Below are 21602 nucleotides of genomic sequence, written 5' to 3' on the forward strand. Positions count from 1 at the left end.
ACATTCCGGAAACAGTTGAAAACTTAACTGATAATAAAAAGGAACCTCGCGCGGACTCTATGGGCAACGCCACATGCGGAAGCCCCGCCCGCAGTAGCTCTAAAGCCCCGCCCCCTGCAGCTGTGCATTCATAATTGAATGAGTAACACTACGAGTCCCAGAATGCAGAAATTGGTGAAGTATTTTCGACCACCTGATAAAGCTATAGTCAAACCAAGCTGAAGTATTGCAAAGTGGTCCCATGACATGGCCGACACAGGCATCCAGCTCTGGCTGTTCCGTCAACAACATGTTGCATTCTGGGACTTCACAATCCCATCGCTACTCCCTTCATACGGTGGCTGTGTAGCCAGAGTCTTGCACGTTTTTTTACATTCTTGCCCCCATTATGTATCCTTTTCCAATGGGAGTTCAGAACCGGGACAGGCCATAGACATAGAAGTAGGACTAACGTGAATACAAATAAAACTGTAGTCCTACTTCTATGTCAATGGCCTGTTGTGGGGGGCCGGCAGGTGGTGTGCTCACCAGGGGAGTTGCTAAGTCTGGAAAAGACCCATGGCTACGCTGATGTCAGAACTGTTGGGACTGGGGGCTAGCTAGTCTTTTGGCTGTAGCTCCTGAGATTCTATCCGGGTCTCCAACCAAAAGATCAGGGGCTATAGCCCACTTAGCCCCCCCTAGCAACGCCCCTGGTGCTCACAGACACACTCCTCTCATTGGAAGAAAATGCCAGGGTGGGAAAGTGGGAGGAAATGGGGGCGCCCCCTTTCACGCAGGAAGAGTCGCACCGGGACCCGAATTCGGGATTTCAAAATCGGGTCCTGGAAAAAACTGGCACTATAGCCACCCAACCGTGCAAACCCGGGACGGATTTCTAAAATGAAAAAAGTCCCGGGACCGCGAGATGGAGGGTGATTTCCTGTGACTGTCCCGGGAAAACCGGGACTGGTCACCCCACCTGTGGTGTTTCCACGTCGTTGTTCATAGCAGGATATTCCCTCAAGAAAACAAATAAAAAATAATGAGGCCGAAAACAATTTTTTTAAATCTCATTTTTTAAAAATGTTACCCCCAAATAAAGAGGGGTTAGATAAGGGAATAAATGAAGGTAGGGTGAATGTGGGGGTGGATTGGGGCTGCAAGGGGGCGGTGGATCCCCCCGCATTTCAAATTGAACAAAGCGTAAAAAAAAAACACGGCATTTTGATAATTCGATTAGAAAAAACTCGTTATTTTTTGTTTCATATTTCAACGTCCCATTGCAGAGTCAATGAAAATGATGGCGTGGCCAAAGGGCTGATTTATTTCCTTTGTTTTTTTAAGGCACTTCCGTGACAATCTCTCCAGAACACGTACGTTTACGGATCAGGCGATTCTCCGTGTCAAGGGTGAGTGGGGCGTCCTGCGCTGACCTTTAATACTAGAAATGGCGTATTATATCCTATTACGACTTAACGCAAAGGCGTGTGCTTGGATACCCTGTGGTGTCGTCGACCGCGCTTACCTCGATGAACTCATATGTGTCGTATCACCAACACACACATGTATATATATATATATATATATATATATATACACACACACACACACCGGGAGGAATGGGGTAAAGGAAGGGGGGGGGGGATGTGGGGTGTACTTGCCGTTAAAAGAAAAAACAATGTGTACAACCAACAGGAATGGAACGAAAGGTGGTTGAGGTAAATGTGGTTGATGAAAGTAAAGGTTGGGGGGGAGTTTGGTGGCTTGGTGTGTGAATCATCCATCTACTGGATGGAAGGGAGGGAGGAAGACAGGGGGGTATACCCTTCTCAGACACGCCGACTTACTGACCTGTGCGACAGCTGGGAATGCATGCTGGACGCCTCGCTCATGGCTTGGATCCAGGACTCCTGCTCCTCGGCGCCCTCTGCACTGAAGATGTAGGTGCGGATGCCGGCATGCTCCGCCTGTGGAGAGATGCAGTTCTCGTTACTGTCCAGAGCTTCCCCTGGCCGGCAGACGGTCACCTGGGGACACAAAAGCAAGAGGTCGATCAGACCTCCACGAGGACATGCCCCAGAAATGCACAGGGTGAAGCAGCGGCTGTGGGGTTGGGATTCCCTCAAAGCGTTGTCGTGGGGTCTCAGTTCAGATGAAAAGGGGAATCCCCACATGGGCTCTCACTCTCTAGCAGGGCCAGCACCTAGCAGAGTCCTCCGCAGAAATCTTCCAACGCCTATATTAAGCGCCCCCCCCCCATCCCCCACCTCTTGAGGACATTGCCAAGTGTAAAAATGGATATCCAGAGGTGGGATGGGAGGGTCTCTGCTGAGGTATTTAGAGAAGCCCACTTCAGCAATGATTCAATTAATCTCATGTAGGAAAGTAACCTCACCCTCAGAGGCTTACTTGCTAGTAAGAAAAATTAGGAAATTCCTCAGTGCCAAGGTGACTTAATAGCCTGTAGGGAGTGAGAAGCTACCTAGTCAGGCACAATGTTTCAACCATAGGGACCCACGACTTTTCACTGACTGTGATCCAGTTTACTTATCCACTGGCAACGTCAACGATCAAACCCATGATACCCGCCTTTTTCCACCAATTGCTCCGTGAACGTCTGACCTGTGGCACCCATAAACCCACTGCACTCAAATTTGAACCCACTAAAGTTTAAACCATTGCGCACACAACATTTAAATGACACTGTCTCAAATTCTCACCATGTGGCCCTCCACTACTCACTCAGGGCACCATTAACTTCTCACCCAAGGCACAATCAAATTCTAAACCATGACACCCTAAACCTCTAACCCACAGCACCATCAACCTCCAACTCCCGGCACCATCAACCTCCAACTCCCGGCACCATAAACCTCCAACCCACACCACCATCAACCGACAACCCACGGCACCATCAACCTCCAACCCACTGCACCATCAACCTCCAACCCACGGCACCATCAACCTCCAACCCACGGCACCATCAACCTCCAACCCACGGCACCATCAACCTCCAACCCACGGCACCATCAACCTCCAACCCACGGCACCATCAACCTCCAACCCACGGCACCATCAACATCCAACCCACACCACCATCAACCGACAACCCACGGCACCATCAACCCGCAACCCATGACAGCATCAACCCCCAACCCACGGCACCATCAACCCCCAACCCACGGCACCATCAACCCCCAACCCACGACACCATCAACCTCCAACCCACGGCACCATAAACCTCCAACCCACACCACCATCAACCGACAACCCACGGCACCATCAACCTCCAACCCACAGCACCATCAACCTCCAACCCACGGCACCATCAACCTCCAACCCACAGCACCATCAACCTCCAACCCACAGCACCATCAACCTCCAACTCCCGGCACCATCAACCTCCAACCCATGGCACCATCAACATCCAACCCACACCACCATCAACCGACAACCCACGGCACCATCAACCCCCAACCCACGACACCATCAACCCCCAACCCACGGCACCATCAACCCCCAACCCACGGCACCATCAACCCCCAACCCACGGCACCATCAACCTCCAACCCACGGCACCATCAACCTCCAACCCACGGCACCATCACCCGACAACACACGCCACCATCAACCTCCATCTCCTGGCACCATCAACCTCTAATCCACAGCACCATCAACCCCCAACCCACGGCACCATCAACCCCCGACCCCCTGCACCATCAACCTCCAACCCACGCCACCATCAACCTCCAACCCAGGGCACCATCAACCTCCAACCCACGGCACCATCAACCGACAACCCACGGCACCATCAACCTCCAACCCACGGCACCATCAACCTCCAACTCCCGGCACCATCAACCTCTAATCCACGGCACCATCAACCCCCAACCCACGGCACCATCAACCCCCAACCCACGGCACCATCAACCCCCAACCCACGGCACCATCAACCCCCAACCCACGGCACCATCAACCTCCAACCCACGCCACCATCAACCTCCAACCCACGCCACCATCAACCTCCAACCCACGGCACCATCAACCTCCAACACACGGCACCATCAACCGACAACCCATGGCACCATCAACCGACAACCCACGGCACCATCAAACTCCAACCTACGGCACCATCAACCTCCAACCCACGGCACCTTCAACCTCCAACCCACGTCACCATCAACCTCAAACCCATGGCATCATCAATCTTGAACCCATAACACCTTCAACTTCTCAGGCATGGCAAACATTAATCTCTAACCCAGGACACCTTCAAACTCTCGCTTATAGCACACTCAATGTCTCAGCCACAATACTCCCAGATTCCCATCCAAAGCACATTCAACATCTCAGCCAAGATCTCAACGGAGGCAACTTTTCACCTCAATGCGTCCTCCGATACACCCTTCTGTGGTCTCGTTCCTCCCACCTATGCCCTTTCCATGTGGCACGTGGCTTGCGCCTGCATGCATTACAAATTAACTCTGGGATCAGTGCCCATAACTGCAAGTGGTTACCTATGAGACATGGCACGTGCATCTCATGGATCCAGTCATACACCGCGCTAGCCAGAAGCCGCGGTGGTCAGCCACTAAACATGCAAAAAGTGGCCCATACAGGATAGAAAAGCAAACAAAAAACTGACGAGGGACTTAATTTCTATTAGCATATTCGGCGGGGACTCCCCCACGGGGAGGGTATTTTAGCCATGCAGTGGTGGTGTTGCCGCTAACGGGCACTACATTCCGGCATGCAGAACCAGTGGGCCTCCAGACATGCAGAGCTGGCCCACCCCCAGCAGGGGGCACTAGATTCACGCATGCAGAAGAAGCAGACGCTAGGTGATACCTCAGGGTGAAGGTCTGCCGGAGAAACTCTTGTGGGGGACGCTGCTGTCCAGGGGCTCCTCGCGTTAAAATGACAAGGAAAGACAGAGACATGGTCAAACCACCAAAAATAAAAAAAAATTGTGTTGTCAGAGATGGCTACATAAACAGTACAGGGAGTGGGAGAGACACGGGGGACGAGATGGGTGCAGAAAAGGTGCGGGGGGTAAAGAGGAGGTTATGGCAGAAAGGTATCGCAGAAATACAGTGCAGGACGTTCAGCCTGGTCAAAGATCTAGGGTCTTATTCCCAGTCCTACTTGCTGAGCAGAAACCGGTTAACTTCGGTGTGCCACATTTGGCAAGGACAACGCTGAAAATAGTTCTGTGGTATCAAAGATAGGCTAGGTGGACAGGGAGACTTTAGGGCTCAAGTTCCGTGTCGAGCTTAGATTCTCTGTTTAAGAACAACAGCAATATGGTCTGCCCTCCAGTGGTGAGAAGATGACACTGCAGTCCTGACTAGTAGAGTCTGTAACGCCCCTGCCTTCTCAGGGAAGTGCTGTTTTTGGAGCACAACTAAACCTGCTTTATCGGAGCCCGGGGACTTCGGCTCAGCAACTGCTTCTGCGGTCTGATTGGCATAGTGAGCGGGCAGAGGGTTTATAAAACGCAGTGTTTGGGTTCCAGTAATGGAATGAATGCTGGGAGGACGGCGGGGCTAGGTGCGGCTCCAATCCTGGAAGAAAAGGGAGTGCTAGAGGTCAGCATTGGGGCACAATGAGAGCTGCCTATAGGTCCCGGCTCCAGAATAGCAGGTTATTGCAGTTCAGGACTGGGTGCACTGTTATAGTGGGGCACAGGTGGCATAACTACACAGCAGAGTACTGCAGGCAGGGCTATTGCTAGGTCTGGAAAAGATCTGGAGCTGTGCTAATGACGGGACTGTCGGGACTCTGGGCTAGCCAGCCTTTTGGTCGAGCTCCGGAGCTTCAATCTGGGGCTACCACCAAAAGACCTGTGGCTAAAGCCCCCTCAGTGCCCACCCAAGCAACGCCTCTGACTGCAGGTCAGGCCTTCATGCATTAGCAGAGCTATGCATCGTCCCGGGAGGATGGCTCAGCGGCAGTGTGCGCGTCTTGGAAGCAAGACGACATGAAGCAACAACAGGTTCGATCCCCGGGTCCGCACTTAGAAACCTCTGGGTGTTTAAGCGCGTTATATATACGTAACTAAGCCAAAAAAAAAAAACACAATTACGCAACTAAGAAAAAAAAAAAAACTATTCCTGTAACAGCGCCTCGATGCCTGTGGGCTGTGTGAGCGCTTTAAAAATGTAAAAATAAAAATTAAATGAGACTCAGAAAGAGAAGACCAGGGTGCTTCAGGTGAGGATCGAGGACGGTATAGACACCGATCTAGTTATGAACTATACTCAGATGAACAAAACGGCATGTTCGGACCAGTACATGATACAGGCCCGGACGGAGGGCTTTTGAAATCGGAAGGTTAAAACGAAGTCCCATTGACATTAATCAGGTAATGTTCCTGCAATATCAGGGTTCCAGAGAAAGCAGGAAGCACAAGGCCGTTGCAGTCCGTATGACAGGGCTTGGGTTAAGTGATGAAGGTTAAACCAGTCGCTAAAACAGGCTTCACTTTTCTTAACGAAATACATTTTGCAAAATAGAAAACATAACTGTAATGAATTTATAATGAATTTCTAAATTACATCTGGAGGGGAATACAATCTAATAATACAATAAAAGGCCAGATGCAGGTTTGTCCCTGTATGTTTGTCCGATGCAGTCAAAGCTTCGCCTGTTGTCACTGCTAGAGGGAGATGTTGCATTCGGATATAGAGAGACAATGCCAATCCGCATAGCTTCCCCTGTTGCCACCGCTAGAGGGAGCTGTTGGCTTAGAATATATAGAGACGATGCCAATTCGCATAGCTTCACCTGTGTCACCACTGGAGGGAGCTGTAGGCTTTGGATATATAGAGACAATGCCAATTTGCATAGCTTTGCCTGCGCCACAGCTAGGGGGAGCTGTTGCATTAGGATATATAGAGACAATGTCACTTTGCATAGCTTCGCCTGTTGCCACCGCTAGAGGGAGCTGTTGCCTCAAGATATATAGAGAAAATGCCAATCCGCATAGCTTTACCTGTTGTCACCGCTAGAGGGAGCTGTTGGCTTAGGATATATAGTGGTCCTACCGTGTGAATGAAAACCTGCACTTTGGCCCATGTACACGGGCCTGCACACTAGTAGAATATAAACATCAAGTAACGAAAATGTATTTGGATTTCAAAAGATTTTATAAGGGCACTGCAACATGAAAATATTTGAAAAGGAGGATTTCCTTGGGCGAGGCATTAGAAAACTAACACTTAGTTTAACTGTGTTTTGTAGAGGTCCTGATTGTGTTAAGATGTGCACGGTCCAGAAAAGTTTATCCAGCCATGTGGCAACTTGTTCTGGAAATCCTGGGGCATGAGGCCATCGGTATGGAAGAGGTTTACTGATTGAGTGATCAAGTGAACAAGGAGCGATAAAGTGTCAGGGAGCAAAAGGGGAGCAGTGACCAAAGCCTTTAATGGGTTGAAGTCAAGAGTCGGAGATCAAGCGTGGGAAGTCAGGGAGTGAGCGAGTAAGGGAGCAAAGGTATCTGGGAGCGAAGAGGGTCAACGAGCAAGGGAGCGATGGGGGGGCCATTGAGAGGGCTATGGTCAGCGGCTGTGAAAGGCAGTGAGTCAATCAGGGAGTCGGTGAGGAAAGGATCCTGGGCCTGAGGGCAAGTGATGGAGATAGAGTGAGTCGATGAGTGAGGGCGTCAGAGTAAACAATACCTCACTCCCTCACCCACACAGTCCCTGAATGAAGGAAGCACAGAGCCAGCAAATGGATAAAGGAGTTGGGAATTAGGGAGCAAGAGACTTGCAAGGTTATCAATCATCAAGCGAGTCAGGGAGCAAAGGGTTCAGGGAGCAAGCGATCAAAGGGCTCGAGGGAGTCAGAGAGAGGAAATAAGCGAGGAAGTCAGGAAGCAGGTGAGTTAGGTAGCGAGTAAGGCAGAGAATGAAGGGGCAAGGTAATATGTAGTAAAGATGTGAGGGACTGAGTGCAGAATTTGGGTTGTTTTACCATAACGGCGCAAACCGCAGCCACGGCCATGGTCTGTTACGGTAAAACAACCAAATGAAATATATTACACACTCCCACCCACCCCAGGTTACTTACCTTGCAGCAGCACACGCTGTGTCCCTGCAATACCTGTTCCCATTCACTTCCTGTGTCCCACAGGGTCCTTTCCTTTTTTAAATTTTTCCTTTATGCGAACGGCTGCAGGGGTCACATCTGCAAACCCGACGAACATTATAGTGAACAAGGGTGTGCGGGACACCACCGCAGCCCCCGCTGCCCTTGTTTTATATAATGCCACTGAATGGGGGATTTGGTCCAAATGTTCGTCGGTGCGAACTTTTCATACGGCCGAAACTCGACCAAACCTTCCATTCAGTCATTTCGTTTCAGTCATTTTGGCAACTTCCCCGAGGGCATGAGGGGTCAAATAAACCGGGGAGTCAGTGGTACTGATAAATCTGTGGACAGTTGTCCAACAAGAGACCTAAAAGGGCCATAGGCTCCAGAAATCAAGGCAAGCCAACATGATATGCAAAAGAACTCACACAAAAAAGTCTGAGGTGCAGAGCCCTGCCGCCCCACTACTGACCTTGAAGGTGAACTTGCGGGTGATGTTGTCGGTGGGCTGCACAGCTGCGATGCAGAAGCTGAGCAGGGGGATACTGCCAAGAATGCCCTCCTCCTTCTCGTCTAGACATTGACCAAGAGGTGAGAGAGAGAGAGAGAGAGAGAGAGAGAGAGAGAGAGATGAATAAAACAGCAAACCACCAAGATGGCTGCCAATATCATGGCTTACCAATGGCAGGTCATCAAGGGGCCAGAAAACTAGACCACGGGACTTCATGGACAAACATGAGGATAACTCAACAAACACATCTAGAGGATGACAAACTAACCACAGAGACACAACATCGGGCAACACACATGCAGAAAGGGTGAGGTGCTACTAACCCGACGGAGAGAGGGGATGAGAGAGGGAGAGAGACAAAGAGAAGGGGGGAGAGAGAGGAGAGGCAAAGAGAGACATGCACCAAAAACGAACGAGAGTGAGAGAGAAACACAGAAAGAGACAGAAAGGTTTAGGGAGACTGGAAACGACAGACTGAAAGAGTGAGACCATGAAACTATAAAGCGAGCTTAATAAAGTCTGCAGCGAGAGATTGAAAGAGAGCAACTACAACAAAAAGAGTGTGAGACACAGAGTGTAAGAGGGATTCAGAGAGTGTGTGACAATAGAGACAGAGAAAGCGAGATGGGGAGACTGCAGAGATAGAGAATGACAGAGAGAGACAGGGAGAAGGAGAGGGACAGAGAGAGGGGGAGAGAGAGGGGGAAGGGGAGAGGGACAGAGGGAGAGAGAGAGGAGGGGAGAGGGGGAGGGGGAGAAAGAGGGTGAGGGGAGAGGGACAGAGGGAGAGAGTGAGAGGGGGAGAGGGGGAGAGAGAGAGGTGGAAAGAGCAGGGGAGATGGGGAGGGGAGAGAGCGCGGGAGGGGGAGAGAGGGAGAAAGAGAGAGGGGGAGAGTGAGGGGAGAGGGGGAGAGGGAGGGAGAGAGGGAGAGAGGGGGAGGGCGGGAGAGAGAGAGGGACAAAGAGAGGGAGAGAGAGAGAGGGGGGAGAGAGAGGGGGAAGGGGAGAGGGACAGAGGGAGAGAGAGAAAGAGAGAAAGAGAGAGAGAGAGGGAGAGAGAGAGGGAGAGAGAGCAGGGTAGAGGGGGAGAGAGAGCGGGAGGGGGAGAGGGACAGAGGGAGAGGGAAAGGGGGAGAGTGAGGGGGAGAGAGGGGGAGAGGGAGAGAGAGAGGGAGAGAGAGAGGGAAGGGGAGACAGAGGGAGAGGTACAGAGAGAGAGAGAGAGAGAGAGAGAGAGAGAGAGATGTAGGGAAGAGAGGGGGATAGAGAGAGGGGGGCAGGGAGATAAGACTGTGCGCCTACCCCATAGCAAGCACACGACAGAGGCCTTGGAGTACCTGAGCTGGATTCCGCCGTCTCAGAGGCAAGAAGGGTCTTCCCTTTACAGTCAGAGCAAGGCTGCTCCCGCCCCCCATGTAGTGGGTGAGCCCCGTCGATCGGCCTACCTGGCATTAGAGGACCCCCCGCCTCCCTCTCCAGCGGTACCTTTCACTCTCTTCTACCCGCCTGTCACGCTCACTCTTCTGCGCAACACGCACAGGACAAACAATCCAGGGCATTAATAATGCAAAGCTGCCCGGGGCACGAGGCAGGTCTTGTGAGCTGCCACCTGCTGCAGGCACCTGGGACTAAGAATTAGGGGGAGCCACTGGGGGCGCACAAGCATGGGAAGGGGGGTAAGGGAGAGGCTGCGGTAAGGGCGTGGAGAGAGAAAGATTAAGGAAGCGCGAGGCACAGATAAGGGAGAAGGAGCGGCAGAACAGGAGGAGGAGTGAAGGAGTGGGGGAGTGGGAAGCAGGACAAAAAGAACACGTGGGGAACATCATGGAGTAAAGGACCCCTCCACTCCCCCACGCAGAAGCACGTTTATCATCTTCATCTGTCATGACGACCCTCGGGGATAGGTGGGAACGTTCCTGGGGGCGGGGGAAGAGAGGGCATGACTCTTGACACTGCTTTCTCACCCCCACCTCCCCTTCAGGCTTTCAGAGTCTCGATCACGCTCATATATCGGACCCCACACTTTCCACTTTGAGACATCCACTGTTGGCCCCTTGCACTCTGTGGACTAGGAGACAGTCTCACCTTTGTAGTAGAAGAGACAGCGGTCCACGAGCACGAACCAGCGTTTGTTCCACTTCTTGACCCCGGAGCTGGCCTGGAGGGGAGACACAGGGACAGGCCGTAAGCACTTACTAACAGCTACCAGCCCCGGCACCTACCAGCCCCGAGCAGTTCTGACTAACAGCTACCAGCCCCAAGCAGGCCTTACTACCAGCAACCAGCCCCGAGCAGCTACCAGCCCCGAGCAGGCCTTACTAACAGTTACCAGCCCCGAGCAGGCCTTACTAACAGCTACCAGCCACGAGCAGTTCTGACTAACAGCTACCAGCCCCAAGCAGGCCTTACTACCAGCAACCAGCCCCGAACAGGCCTTACTAACAGCTACCAGCCCCAAGCAGGCCTTACTAACAGCTACCAGCCCCGAGCAGGCCTTACTAACAGCTACCAGCCCCGGCAGCTACCAGCCACGAGCAGTTCTGACTAAGAGCTACCAGCCCCGAACAGGCCTTACTAACAGCTGCCAGCCCCGAGCAGGCCTTACTAACAGCTACCAGCCCCAAGCAGGCCTTACTAACAGCTACCAGCCCCGGCAGCTACCAGCCCCGAGCAGGCCTTACTAACAGCTACCAGCCCTGAGCAGGCCTTACTAACAGCTACCAGCCCCGAGCAGGCCTTACTAACAGCTACCAGCCCCGGCAGCTACCAGCCACAAGCAGTTCTGACTAACAGCTACCAGCCCCAAACAGGCCTTAGTAACAGCTACCAGCCCCAAGCAGGCCTTACTAACAGCTACAAGCCCCAAGCAGGCCTTACTACCAGCAACCAGCCCCGAGCAGCTACCAGCCCCGAGCAGGCCTTACTAACAGCTACCAGCCCCAAGCAGGCCTTACTACCAGCAACCAGCCCCGAGCAGCTACCAGCCCCGAGCAGGCCTTACTAACAGCTACCAGCCCCGGCAGCTACCAGCCCCGAGCAGTTCTGACTAACAGCTACCAGCCCTGAGCAGGCCTTACTACCAGCAACCAGCCCCGAGCAGCTACCAGCCCCAAGCAGGCCTTACTAACAGTTACCAGCCCCGAGCAGGCCTTACTAACAGCTACCAGCCCCAGCAGCTACCAGCCCCGGCAGCTACCAGCCCCAAGCAGTTCTGACTAACAGCTACCAGCCCCGAGCAGGCCTTACTAACAGCTACCAGCCCGGGCAGCTACCAGCCTCGAAAGCTACCAGCCCCGAACAGGCCTTACTAACAGCTATCAGCCCCAAGAAGGCCTTACTAACAGCTACCAGCCCCGAGCAGGCCTTACTAACAGCTACCAGCCCTGGCACCTACCAGCCCCGAGCAGTTCTGACTAACAGCTACCAGCCCCGAGCAGTTCTGACTAACAGCTACCAGCCCCAAGCAGGCCTAACTACCAGCTACCAGCCCCGAGCAGGCCTTACTACCAGCAACCAGCCCCGAGGAGCTACCAGCACCAAGCAGGCCTTACTAACAGTTACCAGCCCCGAGCAGGCCTTACTAACAGCTACCAGCCACGAGCAGTTCTGACTAACAGCTACCAGCCCCAAGCAGGCCTTACTACCAGCAACCAGCCCCGAACAGGCCTTACTAACAGCTACCAGCCCCAAGCAGGCCTTACTAACAGCTACCAGCCCCGAGCAGGCCTTACTAACAGCTACCAGCCCCGGCAGCTACCAGCCACGAGCAGTTCTGACTAACAGCTACCAGCCCCGAACAGGCCTTACTAACAGCTGCCAGCCCCGAGCAGGCCTTACTAACAGCTACCAGCCCCGAGCAGGCCTTACTAACAGCTACCAGCCCCGGCAGCTACCAGCCCCGAGCAGGCCTTACTAACAGCTACCAGCCCTGAGCAGGCCTTACTAACAGCTACCAGCCCCGAGCAGGCCTTACTAACAGCTACCAGCCCCGGCAGCTACCAGCCACGAGCAGTTCTGACTAACAGCTACCAGCCCCGAACAGGCCTTAGTAACAGCTACCAGCCCCAAGCAGGCCTTACTAACAGCTACCAGCTCCAAGCAGGCCTTACTACCAGCAACCAGCCCTGAGCAGCTACCAGCCCCGAGCAGGCCTTACTAACAGCTACCAGCCCCAAGCAGGCCTTACTACCAGCAACCAGCCCCGAGCAGCTACCAGCCCCGAGCAGGCCTTACTAACAGCTACCAGCCCCGGCAGCTACCAGCCCCGAGCAGTTCTGACTAACAGCTACCAGCCCTGAGCAGGCCTTACTACCAGCAACCAGCCCCGAGCAGCTACCAGCCCCAAGCAGGCCTTACTAACAGTTACCAGCCCCGAGCAGGCCTTACTAACAGCTACCAGCCCCAGCAGCTACCAGCCCCGGCAGCTACCAGCCCCAAGCAGTTCTGACTAACAGCTACCAGCCCCGAGCAGGCCTTACTAACAGCTACCAGCCCGGGCAGCTACCAGCCTCGAAAGCTACCAGCCCCGAACAGGCCTTACTAACAGCTATCAGCCCCAAGAAGGCCTTACTAACAGCTACCAGCCCCGAGCAGGCCTTACTAACAGCTACCAGCCCCGGCAGCTACCAGCCACGAGCAGTTCTGACTAACAGCTACCAGCCCCGAACAGGCCTTACTAACAGCTACCAGCCCCAAGCAGGCCTTACTACCAGCTACCAGCCCCAAGCAGGCCTTACTACCAGCAACCAGCCCTGAGCAGCTACCAGCCCCAAGCAGGCCTTACTAACAGCTACCAGCCCCAAGCAGGCCTTACTACCAGCAACCAGCCCTGAGCAGCTACCAGCCCCGAGCAGGCCTTACTAACAGCTACCAGCCCCAAGCTGGCCTTACTACCAGCAACCAGCCCCGAGCAGCTACCAGCCCCGAGCAGGCCTTACTAACAGCTACCAGCCCCGGCAGCTACCAGCCCCGGCAGCTACCAGCCACGAGCAGTTCTGACTAACAGCTACCAGCCCCGAGCAGGCCTTACTACCAGCAACCAGCCCCGAGCAGCTACCAGCCCCGAGCATGCCTTACTAACAGCTACCAGCCCGGCAGCTACCAGCCACGAGCAGTTCTGACTAACAGCTACCAGCCCCGAACAGGCCTTACTAACAGCTACCAGCCCCGAGCAGGCCTTACTAACAGCTACCAGCCCCGAGCAGGCCTTACTAACAGCTACCAGCCCCGGCAGCTACCAGCCCCGAGCAGGCCTTACTAACAGCTACCAGCCCCGAGCAGGCCTTACTAACAGCTACCAGCCCCGGCAGCTACCAGCCACGAGCAGTTCTGACTAACAGCTACCAGCCCCGGCAGCTACCAGCCACGAACAGGCCTTACTAACAGCTACCAGCCCCAAGCCGGCCTTACTAACAGCTACCAGCCCCGAGCAGGCCTTACTAACAGCTACCAGCCCCGGCAGCTACCAGCCACAAGCAGTTCTGACTAACAGCTACCAGCCCCGAACAGGCCTTACTAACAGCTACCAGCCCCAAGTAGGCCTTACTAACAGCTACCAGCCCCAAGCAGGCCTTACTAACAGCTACCAGCCCCGGCAGCTACCAGCCACGAGCAGTTCTGACTAACAGCTACCAGCCCCGAACAGGCCTTACTAACAGCTACCAGCCCCAAGCAGGCCTTACTAACAGCTACCAGCCCCGAGTAGGCCTTACTAACAGTTACCAGCCCCGAGCAGGCCTTACTAACCGCTACCAGCCCCAAGCAGGCCTTACTACCAGCAACCAGCCCCGAGCAGCTACCAGCCCCAAGCAGGCCTTACTAACAGCTACCAGCCCCAAGCAGGCCTTCTTCCAGCAACCAGCCCCGAGCAGCTACCAGCCCCGAGTAGGCCTTACTAACAGCTACCAGCCCCAAGCAGGCCTTACTAACAGCTACCAGCCCCAAGCAGGCCTTACTACCAGCAACCAGCCCCGAGCAGCTACCAGCCCCGAGTAGGCCTTACTAACAGCTACCAGCCCCAAGCAGGCCTTACTGCCAGCAACCAGCCCCGAGCAGCTACCAGCCAGCTACCAGCCCCGTGCAGGCCTTACTAACAGCTACCAGCCCCGAGCAGGCCTTACTAACAGCTACCCCCCGACAGCTACCAGCCCCGAGCAGGCCTTGCCTTACTAACCCCGAGCAAGCCTTACTAACAGCTACCAACCCGGAGCAGGCATTGCTTTACTAACCCCGAGCAGGCCTTACTAACAGCTACCAGCCTCGAGCAGACCTTACTAACAGCTACCAGCACCGAGCAGGCCTTACTAACAGCTACCATCACTGAGCAGGCCTTGCTAAAAGCTACCAGCCCTGAGCAGGCCTTACTAAAAGCTACCAGCCCCGAGCTGGCCTAACTAACAGCTACCAACCCCGAGCAGGCCATACTAACAGCTACCAGCCCCGAGCAGGCCTTACTAACAGCCACCATCACCGAGCAGGCCTTACTAACCAGCCCCAAGTAGGCATAACTAACATCTGAGGCGATATTCACCCAACACGACCCCATTACTGGTCCCAGCCCCAAGTAGGCCTTAGTAACAGACTGCCACAAACAGAATGCAGCCGTCACAGTCTCCTTGAACCTTAAGGACTCCTCTCAGACAACAGGTGAAATGTACAGTGGCGTTTAAATGGATTCAAAGCAACACAGGTGCATTCTGGGATAGTGCCATTTTGCAAGGGAGTATGTGTGTGCCTTCCCTGTCCAGATCTTTGTTGTGGCTAGTTTCATTTTTCGGGGTGCTGGGTTGCAAAATCTTCTGCATAAGAGTGCAGCCTATGGTAGATTTGATTGTGGTGTATATTGCAAGACTAGGGCACGTGCTAGGTAAGAACCCCAGAGCTGCCCACAGTGAAAAGAGGCAATAGTTAAACTAGACTCGTGGAGCACAAGGCTGAAAGGTGTCCTTGCCTCTCTGGGTGTGAGGCGAGGGGGCTGCTTGGGAAGCTGGGGGGAGGTGCAGGGAGGAGAGTGGCTCTTTGGGCATCTAGTCGCCCTTGGTCACTTTGGCTGGTGGTATTAAGGGGAGGGAGGTTTGGGAAGGGGTGCTCACCTGCTTGTACAGCCAGCTGCTCTTGGTCACTTTTACTTGGGTATTAAGGGGAGGGAGGTTTGGGAGGGGGTGCTCACCTCCTTGTACAGCCAGCTGCTCTTGGTCACCTTGTCATTGGGGTATTGAGGGGAGGGAGGTTTGGGAGGGGGTGGCTCACCTGCTTGTACAGCCAGCTGCTCTTGGCCACTTTGACTTGGGTATTGAGGGGAGGGAGGTTTGGGAGGGGGTGGCTCACCTGCTTGTAGCTGCTCTTGGCCACCTTGGCATTCGGCTATTAAGGGGAGGGAGATTTGGGAGGGGGTGCTCACCTGCTTGTACAGCCAGTCGCTCTTGGCCACCTTGGCATTGGGCTATTAAGGGGAAGGAGGTTTGGGAGGGGGTGCTCACCTGCTTGTACAGCCAGTCGCTCATGGTCACCTTGGCATTGGGTATTAAGGAGAGAGAGGTTTGGGGGTGGGGGGTGCTCACCTGCTTGTACAGCCAGTCGCTCTTGGTCACCTTGGCATTGGGTATTAAGGAGAGAGAGGTTTGGGGGTGGGTGGGTGCTCACCTGCTTGTACAGCCAGCCACTCTTGGTCACCTTGGCATTAGGGTTCCTCTTCATGGAGTTGGAGCGCTTCCCGAAGGCGATTCCCTTCTTGGAAGGCCTGGAGGGCTTTAAAGATAATAGCAATATTATTATCACGTGCCGAGTAGCGAGGCCCACCCCATTGCTCCATAGACCATGCAACCGCCCCCCCGTGTCCACCCCCGCCCATCCCGACCCCCACCCAATGGACCACAATGTCCACGAAAAAACATGGCTTTGGTTCCAGTAACTTGGAAATTCACTTTTCATCCGAGTACCCCCTTAGCATACGCCCGCCACACCCCCACAGTGGGAGGTAGGGGTGATGGGTATGGGGGTACAGGAAGAGACACATCAGAGAAAGTCACATGGAAAGCACTGGTGCCGAGGTAACCACCATCGCATTGAGTGAAGGGGGGGGCATTTGTGGCCCCCAACCCCCCTCTAACCTGCTAACATTTATTTGGTTGACGGTGTCAACAACCTTATAGCCATAGCTGGTAAGATGGAGAGGGGGGAGCGGGGGGAGGAGCCCTGAACCATGGTTCCATCTCGAGGTACACCAAAGGAACAGCCATAATCTGTTGGTTTTGGACATTGACTTGGAGTTGGGGTGTGGTCTCAAGAGGCCCAGCAAGGTGGGGAATGTCAGCTTATGTCTTGGGTAATGATGATAGAGACCAGCCCACTGTGCCCCTCACCCCACCCCCCCCGGACCCCCCACACACCTTCCCTGAGCATGTTGAGTTTTGTTATAGTGACTTTCAGCTCACAGGTGCTGCTTGGCTTGCACGTTGGAGATTCGCGCAGCCATCAGAAATGTGCTCAAGCATTCCCAGAGGACCCAGCTGCCCTGCTCCTTTGCATCGCAGAGAGGTCTACACCCCACATACGTTTCAAAATGAAAATGCATTCTGTATACATTTGTAGTCCAAATTGGTCACACTATAGAAACACTAACTTCACCCTTCCCCCTACCTTTCCAGAACATTGCACAACAAATATCCAAATAAACAGGCACCAGTCCCGCGGCTCCCTTCTGAGTTGAAGCGCCCTTATTCAAGTTATACAATGTTTAAGGCTGTCCAAAAATTGCACCTGCCAACAGCCCAGGAACAGAGCTGCGGGCAATAAATCTATTAATGACCACGAGCGAAACAGCGATAGGGGCCATTGCATTTCAAACGCTGCAAAACATGTCCTTTTATAATGACGAATGGAGTGGCATTTCTACTCCGCCCTCCGAATGACACTACTCCACCCTCCGAATGAAATGTCATTTCTACTCCGCCCTCCGAATGAAGTGTCACTTCTACTCCGCCCTCCGAATGAAGTGTCACTTCTACTCCGCCCTCCAAATGAAGTGTCACTTCTACTCCACCCTCCAAATGAAGTGTCACTTCTACTCCACCCTCCGAATGAAGTGTCATTTCTACTCCGCCCTCCGAATGAAGTGTCATTTCTACTCCACCCTCCGAATGAAGTGTCACTTCTACTCCGCCCTCCGAATGACACTACTCCACCCTCCGAATAACACTACTCCGCCCTCCGAATGAAGTGTCATTTCTACTCCACCCTCCGAATGAAGTGTCACTTCTACTCCGCCCTCCGAATGACACTACTCCACCCTCCGAATAACACTACTCCACCCTCCGAATGAAGTGTCATTTCCACTCCGCCCTCCGAATGGCACTACTCCACCCTCCGAATAACACTACTCCACCCTCCGAATGAAGTGTCATTTCTACTCCACCCTCCGAATGAAGTGTCATTTCTACTCCGCCCTCCGAATGGCACTACTCCACCCTCCGAATAACACTACTCCACCCTGCGAATGAAGTGTCATTACTACTCCGGTCTCCGAATGAAGTGTCACTTCTACTCCACCCTGCGAATGAAGTGTCATTACTACTCCGGTCTCCGAATGAAGTGTCACTTCTACTCCGCCCTCCGAATGAAGTGTCATTTCCACTCCACCCTCCGAATGAAGTGTCACTTCTACTCCACCCTCCGAATGAAGAGGCATTTCTACTCCACCCTCCGAATGAAGTGTCACTTCTACTCCACCCTCCAAATGAAGTGTCATTTCTACTCCACCCTGCGAATGAAGTGTCATTACTACTCCGGTCTCCGAATGAAGTGTCACTTCTACTCCACCCTCCGAATGAAGTGTCATTTCCACTCCGCCCTCCGAATGAAGTGTCATTTCTACTCCACCCTCCGAATGAAGTGTCACTTCTACTCCACCCTCCGAATGAAGTGTCATTTCTACTCCACCCTCCGAATGAAGAGTCACTTCTACTCCGCCCTCCGAATGAAGTGTCACTTCTACTCCGCCCTCCGAATGAAGTGTCACTTCTACTCCACCCTCCGAATGAAATGTCATTTCTACTCCACCCTCCGAATGAAGTGTCACTTCTACTCCACCCTCCGAATGAAGTGTCATTTCTACTCCACCCTCCGAATGAAGTGTCACTTCTACTCCACCCTCCGAATGAAGAGGCATTTCTACTCCACCCTCCGAATGAAGTGTCATTTCTACTCCGCCCTCCGAATGGCACTACTCCACCCTCCGAATGAAGTGTCATTTCTACTCCACCCTCCGAATGAAATGTCATTTCTACTCCACTCTCCGAATGGCACTACTCCACCCTGCGAATGAAGTGTCATTACTACTCCGGTCTCCGAATGAAGTGTCACTTCTACTCCACCCTGCGAATGAAGTGTCATTACTACTCCGGTCTCCGAATGAAGTGTCACTTCTACTCCACCCTGCGAATGAAGTGTCATTACTACTCCGGTCTCCGAATGAAGTGTCATTTCCACTCCACCCTCCGAATGAAGTGTCACTTCTACTCCACCCTCCGAATGAAGTGTCATTTCCACTCCGCCCTCCGAATGGCACTACTCCACCCTCCGAATGAAGTGTCATTTCTACTCCACCCTCCGAATGAAGTGTCATTTCTACTCCACCCTCCAAATGAAGTGTCACTTCTACTCCGCCCTCCGAATGAAGTGTCATTTCTACTCCACCCTCCGAATGAAGTGTCATTTCTACTCCACCCTCCGAATGAAGTGTCATTTCTACTCCACCCTCCGAATGAAGTGTCACTTCTACTCCACCCTGCGAATGAAGTGTCATTACTACTCCGGTCTCCGAATGAAGTGTCACTTCTACTCCACCCTGCGAATGAAGTGTCATTACTACTCCGGTCTCCGAATGAAGTTTCACTTCTACTCCACCCTCCGAATGAAGTGTCATTTCCACTCCGCCCTCCGAATGAAGTGTCATTTCTACTCCACCCTCCGAATGGCACTACTCCACCCTGCGAATGAAGTGTCATTACTACTCCGGTCTCCGAATGAAGTGTCACTTCTACTCCACCCTGCGAATGAAGTGTCATTACTACTCCGGTCTCCGAATGAAGTGTCACTTCTACTCCGCCCTCCGAATGAAGTGTCATTTCCACTCCACCCTCCAAATGAAGAGGCATTTCTACTCCACCCTCCGAATGAAGTGTCATTTCTACTCCACCCTCCGAATGAAGTGTCATTTCTACTCCACCCTCCGAATGAAGTGTCATTTCTACTCCACCCTCCGAATGGCACTACTCCACCCTGCGAATGAAGTGTCATTACTACTCCGGTCTCCGAATGAAGTGTCACTTCTACTCCACCCTCCGAATGAAGTGTCATTTCTACTCCACCCTCCGAATGAAGTGTCACTTCTACTCCACCCTCCGAATGAAGTGTCATTTCTACTCCACCCTCCGAATGAAGTGTCACTTCTACTCCACCCTCCGAATGGCACTACTCCACCCTGCGAATGAAGTGTCATTACTACTCCGGTCTCCGAATGAAGTGTCACTTCTACTCCACCCTCCGAATGAAGTGTCATTTCCACTCCGCCCTCCGAATGAAGAGGCATTTCTACTCCACCCTCCGAATGAAGTGTCATTACTACTCCGCCCTCCGAATGAAGTGTCACTTCTACTCCGCCCTCCGAATGAAGTGTCATTTCTACTCCACCCTCCGAATGAAATGTCATTTCTACTCCACCCTCCGAATGAAGTGTCACTTCTACTCCGCCCTCCGAATGAAGTGTCACTTCTACTCCACCCTCCGAATGAAATGTCACTTCTACTCCGCCCTCCGAATGAAGTGTCACTTCTACTCCGCCCTCCGAATGAAGTGTCACTTCTACTCCGCCCTCCGAATGAAGTGTCATTTCCACTCCGCCCTCCGAATGAAGTGTCATTTCTACTCCACCCTGCGAATGAAGTGTCATTTCTACTCCACCCTCCGAATGAAGAGGCATTTCTACTCCACCCTCCGAATGAAGAGGCATTTCTACTCCACCCTCCGAATGAAATGTCATTTCTACTCCACCCTCCGAATGAAGTGTCACTTCTACTCCACCCTCCGAATGAAGTGTCATTTCTACTCCACCCTCCGAATGAAGTGTCACTTCTACTCCACCCTCCGAATGAAGTGTCATTTCTACTCCACCCTCCGAATGAAGTGTCATTTCTACTCCGCCCTCCGAATGAAGTGTCACTTCTACTCCACCCTCCGAATGAAATGTCATTTCTACTCCGCCCTCCGAATGAAGTGTCACTTCTACTCCACCCTCCGAATGAAATGTCATTTCTACTCCACCCTCCGAATGAAGTGTCACTTCTACTCCGCCCTCCGAATGAAGTGTCACTTCTACTCCACCCTCCGAATGGCACTACTCCACCCTCCGAATGAAGTGTCATTTCTACTCCACCCTCCGAATGAAGTGTCACTTCTACTCCACCCTCCGAATGAAGTGTCACTTCTACTCCGCCCTCCGAATGAAGTGTCATTTCTACTCCACCCTCCGAATGAAGTGTCATTTCTACTCCACCCTCCGAATGAAGTGTCACTTCTACTCCACCCTCCGAATGAAGTGTCATTTCTACTCCACCCTCCGAATGGCACTACTCCACCCTGCGAATGAAGTGTCATTACTACTCCGGTCTCCGAATGAAGTGTCACTTCTACTCCACCCTGCGAATGAAGTGTCATTACTACTCCGCCCTCCGAATGAAGTGTCATTTCTACTCCACCCTCCGAATGAAGTGTCATTTCTACTCCACCCTCCGAATGGCACTACTCCACCCTGCGAATGAAGTGTCATTACTACTCCGCCCTCCGAATGAAGTGTCATTTCTACTCCACCCTCCGAATGAAGTGTCACTTCTACTCCACCCTCCGAATGAAGTGTCATTTCCACTCCGCCCTCCGAATGGCACTACTCCACCCTGCGAATGAAGTGTCATTACTACTCCGCCCTCCGAATGAAGTGTCATTTCCACTCCGCCCTCCGAATGAA

The 21602-nt window shown here is 53.1% G+C and overlaps 1 protein-coding gene across 5 annotated transcripts in view; it reads right to left on the reverse strand.

The window, feature by feature from the left end:
- Nucleotides 1-21602, reverse strand: part of PLEKHA6 (pleckstrin homology domain containing A6) — a 534942-nt gene that overhangs the window by 101049 nt on the left and 412291 nt on the right. For all 5 annotated transcript variants that reach the window (XM_069633107.1, XM_069633108.1, XM_069633109.1 and 2 more), the window contains 4 exons: nt 16226-16330; nt 10670-10742; nt 8546-8646; nt 1834-2009 (listed from right to left, as the gene is read on the reverse strand). In XM_069633107.1, the coding sequence (XP_069489208.1) occupies nt 1834-2009; nt 8546-8646; nt 10670-10742; nt 16226-16330 (455 nt within the window). The remainder of the gene's footprint in view (nt 1-1833; nt 2010-8545; nt 8647-10669; nt 10743-16225; nt 16331-21602) is intronic.

Source organism: Ambystoma mexicanum, chromosome 13, assembly GCF_040938575.1.
Source record: "Ambystoma mexicanum isolate Mex_15411 chromosome 13, UKY_AmexF1_1, whole genome shotgun sequence".
Taxonomy (NCBI): domain Eukaryota; kingdom Metazoa; phylum Chordata; class Amphibia; order Caudata; family Ambystomatidae; genus Ambystoma; species Ambystoma mexicanum.